General features: G+C 33.5%; 1 protein-coding gene and 1 non-coding gene across 2 annotated transcripts; one reads left to right on the forward strand and one right to left on the reverse strand.

Annotated features, from left to right (window-relative positions):
- Positions 1-1,438: 1,438 nt before the first annotated feature.
- Positions 1,439-1,510, reverse strand: TRNAG-UCC (transfer RNA glycine (anticodon UCC)). Its single transcript has one exon. It is a non-coding gene; the product is annotated as a tRNA-Gly (tRNA).
- A 6,611-nt stretch (positions 1,511-8,121) lies between these two features.
- On the forward strand, positions 8,122-10,326 carry LOC127079229 (uncharacterized). Its single transcript, XM_051019639.1, has 3 exons — positions 8,122-8,239; positions 8,597-8,949; positions 10,042-10,326. Exons 1-3 carry the CDS (start codon positions 8,122-8,124, stop codon positions 10,324-10,326), a joined length of 756 nt encoding a protein of 251 aa, XP_050875596.1.
- The last annotated feature ends 387 nt before the right edge of the window (positions 10,327-10,713 follow it).

Below are 10,713 nucleotides of genomic sequence, written 5' to 3' on the forward strand. Positions count from 1 at the left end.
AATCTTAAGTGGAGTATGGATCTCGATCAACTAGAAATCTTCCAACAGGGTTTTTCAAATCAAATGACGGTGGTCATTTGGTTTGAATAAAATAATGAGAACATATTTAATTAAAGACCTAATTGAATATGTTTTAATGATATTAATATCTTCACAACCCTTTTATGTATATTACCATGATAACAAATACCTCTAACAATATTTTGCAATCAATCATAGACAAGAAAAAATTGTCTGGGATAAATTTACTGGATTGACACTGAGACCCGGGGATTGTCCTCAAACATGATAAAAACATGTATGTTTTAGCGATACCTCTTCCTGAAGATGAGCCTCCTGGTTCTACTGCTACGACTGAGAGAGATGCTTATAAGAATTATGTCGATGATGTCAATGAAACTGCCAGCCTGATGTTGGCTACCATGAACTCGGAATTGCAAAATCAACATGAGAAGATGGAAGTGTTCGATATGATTGAACACACTAAAGATGTTGTACCAGGAGCGGGCTAGGCATGAGAGGTTTGAAGTTTCCAAAGCTCATTTTCAAGGCAATCTAGCTTAGGGAATCCTTGTAGGTCCCCTTGTACTCGAGATGATTAGGTATGTGGAGAATCTAGAAAGGTTGAGTTTTCCCTTCATAAAGGAGTTTGCGATGATTTTATCTTGCAATCATTATGCAGAGCATCAGTCAGTTTGTCCTTAATTTTAATATAAATGATATGGACAAAAGTCTTCCAGAGTTGCCGAGCAAAATCTGAAGTCAAAAGCAAAGGTCAATCAGATGATCAGTAATAGAAAGAAGCAGAATAAAAGACCTATCAAGCATGGTGGTAAAGGAAAGGCAAAGAAGTTGTTAAATCCAAAACTATTGTTCATGCTTTGAAGTCTAACGGAGGTATAGGAAAGGAGAACACTTGCATCCATTTTGAATGCAAAAATATGAAAAAGGTATCAAAATAATTTAAATTTAAAATAAAAATAACTCATAAATGAAGTAATATAAGAGAGACTAAAACTATAAAAAAATTAGTTTAAAAATTACATTTTTAAATATTTATAATTTAAATATATTTAGAAATTATGGTTACCTCCTCACTCATTTAAAAAAAAATTATGAATATATGTGTAATTTTAATACATTTAAAATTATGGTTACATAATTCACCAATTTGGATATGTGTTTTTCAGATAAAAAAATGTTTTAATTTTTATTCAAATAAATAATCAAACTGTGATGTAAAATACTTTGAAATAACTATTTATTAGAATTATATTAATTACACTAAAGTTAAGTATTAATTTTACACTCAAAAATTTAATTTTCACTTTAGTCTTGATAGGTAATTCAACATGCGTTTAATACTATAACAACATTCTTTCTTTCTTTTGATGAAGAAAAGATTTAATGCATGTTAAATAATCCAAAGACATATTAGTGCGTTTGCCGGAAGTCGAACCCGGGTCTATTGCTTGGAAGGCAATTATCCTAACCGTTGGACTACAAACGCCCATTCGTTTCATAATTTTATTTGTCAAAAATTAAGTTTTGTTCTAGGCTAAGGAGTCATGCGAACAACAATGGTTTACTTGTTAGCAGTTTCATACCCTACTTGAAATAAAGTCTAACCGACCAAACCCTAAGAATGAATTGTTCAAATACTTCTATCAATTAATTGTTATAATTTTTTATTTTTGGACTTTTATTAGTTAGTGTAGTTTTCTTTTAATTAAATGGATTGAATCAAATATTTTACGTTGTCAATCCCACCTTGACATAACATCCCTCATTTTTTTATAATGACAAAAATATTCATCATATTATTTATCTTTCGAAATTCATATTTTGTAAAAGAATTTTTTTTTATAAAAATTGGTAGTTATATCAAAATATTTGATATGAAATTTTTTCGCAAAAGAGGAATTTTATGCATTTTTATCAGAATTTTAAAAAATCGATGAGTTTTTATCCGAATTTTTTAAAAATCCGATATTTTCTTACATTTTTATAGGATTTTTTTTTAATTCGACATTTTGTTGCATATTTACCGTTTTTTTTTTTGGAAAAATCCGGTATTTTATGGGTAGGGGTTTGTGCTCGTACCAAATATTTAAATATCCGAAAAACATTGAAAAGTTTTAGATATTTTGAAAATCTGTTATAAACTCAAAAGTATGGTAGTTCAGTCTGTTTCATTTGTGCGATCCAAATCCTGATGCTTCCCCCGCAGACTTTACATAATTTTTCACCATTGAAGTTGTATGTTTGGTTCCAAGATACATAATTGTTGCTTTAAAAGTTAGAGATCCAAAAAATCCGACGAGTGTTACATAGGTGTATAAGGCAAGATATACATACAAGACGTGTAAGAGAGGCATGTTGACTGAAATGCAATATCCTGATTCAGTGAAGTTGTTGAACATATTTTATTTGGTGTTGATATTTTATTGTACATACAAAACAAATAGGTACTACATACTCCAATTGCTTCTATTTTCATTTATTTGATTCTTGGTTGGAAGCTGTTGATTTTGATTGTACATACAAAACAAACATGTATCGGCTACCACAATTTGAGATTGTTAGTGTTACCTCCACGAAGTTGAAATTACCTTTTGCATTTGTCTATGTGTAACATGAAAGGGGGGAAAACTTCACATGGGACTTAGAAAAGCTAAAAGAGTTGTTCGCTTCCGAGAAGTTGCTATCGAACGTTTTGGTTACGGACCATGAACTGGCGTTGATGAATGTTGTGGAAGTTGTGTTTCCAAACTCAACTCATTTGTTGTATATGTCCCATATTTCAAAAAATGTTAATATGAAGTGTAAGGAGTATGTCGAATAACATAGACATAAACATGTTATAGATCTATGGAACAACATCATATATTTGAATACAGAGTCCGAGTTTTTGGTACACCTAAAGTATTTTGAGGTTGTATATATGTGCACGAAACTTGGTTGACACCCTATAAAGAAAGGTTTGTTACTGCTTGGATTAATAGAGTCACTCATTTAGGGAACACGATAATAAATAGGTATATTGACGTGACTTTGAATATGGGTGCATTACTAATTATCAAATAATGAAATCTTTTTTTCTATTTATGTTTTTTAGGGCTGAGTCTTTTCACAGGAGATTAAAAAACATGTTAACAACTAATAGTGGAGACTTATGTAGAAGTTGAGAAACTGTGAACACCATGTTGAAGTTGCAATCAGGTTCAATTAGAGTATCATTTCAGAAAAGTATTTCCAACATTGAGCATCAGTATAACACTACATTTTACTCCAGATTGTATGGCTTTGTTTCAAGACAGTGTATACATCACATTGGAAAAGAACTAGAAAGGTTTAAATTAGTTGGTTCAGACAAAGTTGCACGCGGTTGCTTCATTAGAAAAAGACACGGGTTACCTTGTGCATGTGAACTTGCAAGTCTTCAAATACAAGGTGAGCCTATTCTGCTAGAATCGATTCATGTATTTTGGAAGAAATTATACATTTAAGAGCATGAGGTCACTCATGAAGATAATAAGACACTATTGGATTTAGAATTAGAGTGTGAAAAGTTGGAGATGTATTTTAGTACACTGTATATTGTAGGCCAGAGGGTGATGAAGAAAAAAGTTCGGAAACTAACACATCCATCCACATCTTCCATGTGTCCACCACCAGTGAAGTTCAAGCCAAATAGAGGAAATAAGAAGAGTAAAAAGGGTGAAGAGAATGATGGGCATCATGGTCCTTTGTAGTGGGAGTATATGTTAAGGGCTCTTAAGGAAGTCAGTCAACGAAGAGATCATTTACAAAACCAATTGAAAGTCAACCAGTTATGAGTGCGTTGCGGGTAGCTAGCTTTAGTGTGTATGGTCGTGAGAAGTTGATGACGATTCCTGATATGGGTTACCCTATTGCTTCTAGATACAATATCATATTGGTCTCATTGTCTAGGAACCTTAACATCACATTCTTCCCATTAGTGATAGCTCCACGCATAACTTCAAGTAGACGCAAAATTATTGCAGTTGGTTTTGTTGACAAAAGTCATTGGGTTCAGGTGAAGTTGAAACCCAATTGTCTTATGCCTCTTGTCACAGACCGATGGAGACAGAATTGTAGTGAAGGTGTAAAAGCATAGGAATCAGCATATGTGGGATGAATTAGGCACTGGGAAGAAGAAGCTACGAAGTATGTATAATTTGTTTTGTATTGATATTTTAGCATTTTTTGCACTATAAGTATATATTTCATCGGGTATAGTTTGTTAAAAATGTCAAAAAATAATGTTTTTTTTTTCTAAATCTCACAACTGCCTACCGAATTTTTTGAAATTTCCAAAAAATTTGGTATGTACCGAATTTTTCAAAATATTCGGTAGGTCTTATAGTTGAGCAGACTTTTCAAAATATTTGGTGCAACTGCATCAGATTTCTCAAAATTTCGTATATAGCATCAAATTTTCAAATATTTGATATTTCCTCACCAATTTTGCAGAATCCCATGCATTTTTACCGACCATTTCTGAAATGTCCGGTAATTCTTCATAATTTTACAAAATATCCAATATTTTTTTAAAAAAAATCGGTATTTCTTCATCTAAACGTATAAATGGCAAAAAAATCCGATAATTGCATATACTTTTGAAAAATTCAAATTTTTTAGTCAGGATATAAGTGTAATTGCAGCCTTCGTATGGGGTGTCAGGTCAAGGTGAGGCCATGTAATATTTTGTGATCCATTAATGTGTTTTTGGAAATTCCCATGTCTAAAATTTATTAGCTGATTTCATAAAATAGTTTATGGAGTTTACTGTTTCATTAGAATATGTTGATGTACAGTTTTAGATTGTTTAAAATATGCTCAGAATTTTAAAAAAAAACATCTCTTCCAAAATATAAGTTGTTAAAATTAATATTTTAAGAGTCAATCTCTAATAAAAAAATTATATTGGTGTGATGTGTTGTTTATTTTTATCACTAAAATAAGGCGTATAAAAAATAAGTTCAACAACTATTATCTATTTTTCTTTTTATTTGAGATGCTATTAAGGGACACTTCTATTATCTCTTTGTGGGTGCTCGATCGGTCTTAGAAAATAAGTCTCTCTCAAGTACGAGGTATTTGTCTAAGAACGAGATGCTTTGAGTAATAAATTATCTCATTAAAAATAGACATTTTGATACATAATCCACCGAAAACGAAGCGAACACATGAGTATTACATTTTCTTATCAAAAATTTCTTGAACTTATTTTTAAAATTATAAACAACTAATGCAGGTAAATAAAATTATTGTAAATATAAAAAAAAAAATAGCGAAGATGATTAGAAAACTTATCCAAATAACATAAGATTTTCATTCATATAAAAACAAATTTGGTATTTTTATATAAAAGTAAAAGAGTACAAAGGTAATACCTAAGACATCCTATCTAGGTTGACACTCTAAAAAGACCACAATTAAAATCAACTTTTTTCTTTATAATTTTAAAAATTGTTTTTCTATCACAATTCACATTCACTTCTTTTGTGTTTGAAGTCATTTGGATAACAAATGACATCTAAGTCTAACTTCTGTTTAAACACTAAAGATCTTAGGAGGTAGGATAACTTCAGATGATTCACTTAACGAATCTTCGTTTTTTAATGATGAAGGATATGCTTATTGAAAAGAAAAAATATAATCTTTTATCGAAGGGATGGAGTTTGATATTTAGGATTATGTTAAAAATGGTTTATCTGTTCCCAATCGTCAAGTTAATGATGCAGTGGAAATCCAACAACCAAGAAATTTATGGATCGACGAGGATAAATAAAAAATGGAGTATACTTTGAAAGCTAAAACTATTATTGTAACATTTCAATTTAATTAATTGTTTATTTATTTATTTGATTTAATTGAGTTATTTATTTAAATAATTATTTATGCAATTTTGGGTGGTTTGCCTAGTGAGTGATAATTTTTGGAAAATTGTGTCTTAATTAATTGATTTTAGGGAGATCTAATTAATTAAATAATTAGAAATTGATAGAATATGAGGAGTTGAGCCAATTATGTAATTTGAGAGAAGTGATGAGTGGAGAGAAGTGGAGTTTTAGTTGGGCAAAAACAATAATTATGAGAATATAATTAAATTATTATATAATTAGAAAATTAGAGAAATAGGATTGTGGGAGCCTTTTTGTCAATACGTGAAATAGAAGAGTGGAATAGAGAAACAAGAAGGGAAAGCAAGGGCTTGAAGGAGAAGACCATTAAAATTTGATTTTACTGGAAGTACAAGGTATGTGGATTATTCATCTAAGGGTGTGTAATTCATGAAAGGCTAGAGAGGTTTCCCTTAACTTCCAATAAGATTTTCCTTCATTTCCTTTGATTGTGTTGTTGATGAATTATATGAATACAATATTGTTATATGCCATGATTTGATTGCAAATTCATGCTCTGTAATTGTGGTGATTGTTCCATATGTTAATTGTTCATAAACACGATTTTTGATATAAAATTGAGGGTTTTGAAGCATGAATGTATTCTGAATTTTGTGATGAATAATGAAACAAACATGTTAGATTAATAGAAAATAACATACTAATGTGTGATAATCATATTTGTGATGATTCTGGACTATTTGGGAATGTTTGGGATTGAATTTGAGGGGTTTTGGAGGTTATGTAAAGGCAAATCACATTATGTATTTTTGTAGGTGCGAACGATCTCGCTTAGCGAGGGTGAGTTCGCTTAGCGAGCTACTGTGTTTGCTAGAGTGAGCGTGACATGGTGAGGGTTCAGGGTTTCTATGAGCCTCGCTTAGCGAGCGATTCATCGCTCAACGAGTAGAGGTCTTGCCTAGTGAGAGGGACAACACATAATTGCTATTTTCGTGTCAAATTGTCGGTCTATTTCAGATTCAAGTGATTGTTCGTTGTTGTTTGCATGTGTTCAATAAGAGAAGTTAACATGCTTAAGTGTTGTGTGAATATATGTTCAATGTGTGGATGTATGTTCTGGATAGTATATATAATTGTGTGAATTATTATACATGTTTGTTGGTGATTGATGAGGCGAGTGGTTCGGAGTGAGAAATACTCGTATTGTATTGAGTGCATGATGAATTACAGTCTGAGTGGGGTTATAGTCTTTGCTATGTTTTGGTGTGACCGTTTATAGTCAGAGTGAGGTTGTATTTATTAGTGTTGTCATCTTTGCATTGTGATATGTCATGCAACATATGTTGTCATTTTGTGAAAGAGACATGTTGACTAGTTCAGAGTGGCGACTAGTGACTTGTCCCACGCTTAGAGTGGGGGCTTGGGTTCGTAGAGATTGGAACCCGATTCGTATGAAGAACCAACTGTTGAGTCAGTACCGTATGCATATATAGTCAAATTGTAAGTCCGGTTCAGAGTGGGGACCGTTACGAGCATGAGTTGAGTCACTTGTTGCATTGTATTATATAATGATTGTGCAATTGAGATGCTTGTATATTGATGAATACTTTTGTATGATTGTGATGCGAGTAAGATGTGAATACATGATTGTTTGAGGTGCATATCTGATACGTGTATGACTATGTAGTATGTGAATCTATCCTGATTGTTTTATGCACCATTTATTATTTGAATGTATTCTCACCCTTGTTTTGTGTTGTTGCATAGGTGCTCCTCTAGAATAGAGACAATCAGGTGCTTGAGTAGGAACTTGAGGTTGAGGACGGTGTTGTGCCTCTTTAGTTTCTTATCGTTTGAGTCTTATAGTGAAGTTGCTCTGATATGTAATACTAAGAGAATTAGATGTTCTTTATTTTTTTTATGTTGTGTATCTTTATCTTTGATTTTATTTTATTTTAAGATGAACCATTTTTCAAACTAATATTGTTGTTAAGGCTTTTTATGCCAAGTCTTTCATGATTCCGTTTCTTATCAAATGGTTTAAATTTTCAATCATGTGGTTCAAGAATGAGTTGTTTGTATGTCGAGTAACATTCTACTTGATGGATTTATATTTTATTTAATTAATTTTCAAGTTGGAAAGTAGGGTGTTACATAGTGGTATCGTAACAGGTCGTTCCATCCGACCCAGTTTTGTAATGATGTTTATTCCCTAGTGCACGACATATGTATGAACACTATCGATGATGCTTCTTCTAATAGTTGTTTGCTGGTGTTCAGAGAAATGGCTGGAAGAAATGATTGTGCAGTTGCTAATGCTTTGGATTCAGTGGCTCAGGTGCTGCAAGGTCAGCAGAATCAGGCTGGCAATTAGTTTCGTGGATTAGGGAAATTTCAGAGAAATAATCCGTCAGACATCAAGGGAAAATATAATCTAGAGGGCGCTCAGGCATGCCTCAGAGAGATTGAGAAGATTTTTCGAGTGATGGCTTATACTGAGGAACATAAAATATTGTTTGATACTCACATGTTGTTAGAGGAAGCTGAAGACTGGTGGGATAATGTGCGCTAGAGACTAGAGGTTGTTGGTAATGAGATTACTTGGGCTGTGTTTATAGCACATTTTCTAGAGAAGTACTTTCTTGAGGATGTGCAGAGTAAGAAGGAAATCGAGTTCCTTTAGCTGAAACAAGGGAATTCAACAGTTGCTGAGTATGATGCGAAGTTTGAGGAACTGTTGAATTTTTCTCCACTCTATAATGATGTGACTGTTGAGGGGCCGAAGTGTATCAAATTCGAGAGCAGCTTGAGACCAGAGATTAAGCAAGGTATTGGGCATCAAGAGATTCTCCAGTTTTCTGTGCTAGTGAATAAGTGTAGAATATATGATGAGGATAACAGAGCCCGATCTTCTCACTATAAGAGTTTTAGTGGGAAGAAAGGGAAGGATCAGAATTGTGGGAAACCGTATAGTGCTCTAACTGACAAAGGGAAGCAGAAGGTTGATCAGAAGGCTATAGGTGGGAAAGAGAAAAGTGGGGGAGAGGATCCTACTTCTGTGAGATGTTTCAAGTGTCGTGAATTTAGACATCATGCTCCCGAGTGAAAGAGCACAATTGTGAACTGCCTCAAATATCGGAAATCAGGTCACCGAGTTGTTGACTATAGGAGTAATAATCTGACATGCTTTAACTATGGAGAGAGGCTTCATTTAGTACTCAGTGTGAGAAACCTAATAGGCCTCAGTCTGGAGGGAAAAAATTTTCTTTGAGTGGAGCAGAGACTATTGCATCTGATAACCTGATTAGAGGTATGTACTTTATAAATAATATTCCTTTCATTACTATTATTGATACGGGTGCAACTCATCTTCTAAGTGTGTCTCGATGTTGAGTTTAGAAGTGTTTGCTATGAGTGGTAGCATGGGCATTGATACCCTAGCTAATGTTTCAGTGACTACTTCGTTGGTGTGTTTGAATTGTCCATTGACAATTTACGATCAAGATTTTGGGATTGACTTAGTGTGTTTGCCTCGAAGTTAACTTGATGTTATTATGGGAATGATTGGTCGGAGTTCAACCATGTGCATATAAATTATTTTGGTAAATTAGACATATTTCTTGAATCAGAAGAGAATACGTAGTCGAGTTTCTTGACCGCGAGACAGGTAGAGATGTCCTTGGGTGAGAGTGCTCAAGTGTTCATGGTGTTCGCATCCTTGAGTGAAGGAAGCGAGAGAATGATTACGAATCTACATGTGGTGTGTGATTTTCCTGAGGTGTTCCCAGATGACATCATAGATTTTCCACTGGAGTGTATGGTGGAGTTTTCTCTAGACTTAGTACCTGGTACTAGTCCCGTATCGATGACTCCATATAGGTTGTCTGCTTTAGAGCTGAGTGAGCTGAAGAAACAATTATAGCATCTGCTTGAGAAGAAGTTTGTTTGACCGAGTGTTTTACCGTAGGGAGCTCTTGTGCTTTTAGTTAAAAAGAAAGATGGTAGCATGAGGTTGTGTGTTGACTATTAGCAGCTGAACAAGGTTACTATCAAGAATAAGTATATGCTTCCAAGAATTGATAATCTGATGGATAAGTTGGTTGGTGCTTGTGTATTTAACAAGATTGATTTGCGTTCATGTTATCATTAGATTCGTATGAAGTCAGACGATATTATGGAGACTGTGTTCAGAATGAGATATGGTCACTATGAGTATTCAGTGATGACGTTTGGTGTATCTAATGCGTCTGGAGTGTTCATGGAGTACATGAATAGAATATTTCATCCGTACTTAGATCAGTTTGTGGTTGTGTTCATCAATGATATTCTAATATATTCAAAGTCTGATGAAGAGCATGTGGAACATCTAAGAGTTGTGTTGCACACTTTGAAAGAGAAGAAGTTGTATGTGAAGTTATCTAAGTGTGAGTTCTAGTTGAAATAAGTGAATTTTACTGGCTATGTGCTATCAAGTGGTGGTATCATAATGGATCCATAAAAAATATATGTAGTGTTGCAGTGGGAGACTCTGAAGTCTGTTACTGAGATCATAAGTTTTCTTGGGTTGACTGGTTATTACTAGAGGTTTATTGAAAGTTTTTAGAAGTTAGCATTGCCTTTGACTCAATTGACTCGAAAGTGTCAAACTTATGTATGGAGTGTTCAATGTGAAAATATTTTTCAAGAACTCAAGAGGAAGTTGACGTCTTCTCCAATGTTGATTTTTCCAAGTCCAAGTGAATCCTTTGTTATGTATTGTGATGCTTCAAAGATGGGGCTAGGTGGTGTTTTGATGCATAATGACCAGGCTGTGGCTTATGCT

The sequence above is a fragment of the Lathyrus oleraceus genome, chromosome 5 (assembly GCF_024323335.1).
Source record: "Lathyrus oleraceus cultivar Zhongwan6 chromosome 5, CAAS_Psat_ZW6_1.0, whole genome shotgun sequence".
Taxonomy (NCBI): Eukaryota; Viridiplantae; Streptophyta; class Magnoliopsida; order Fabales; family Fabaceae; genus Lathyrus; species Lathyrus oleraceus.

Coding starts and splice junctions, on each gene's coding strand:
- LOC127079229 (XM_051019639.1), top strand. CDS start 8,122: ATGAACACTATCGATGATGCTTCTTCTAATAGTTGTTTGCTGGTGTTC. Junction 8,240..8,596: donor AGTGGCTCAGGTGCTGCAAG/GTCAGCAGAATC, acceptor GGAATTCAACAG/TTGCTGAGTATGATGCGAAG. Junction 8,950..10,041: donor GGGGAGAGGATCCTACTTCT/GTGAGATGTTTC, acceptor TGTTATCATTAG/ATTCGTATGAAGTCAGACGA.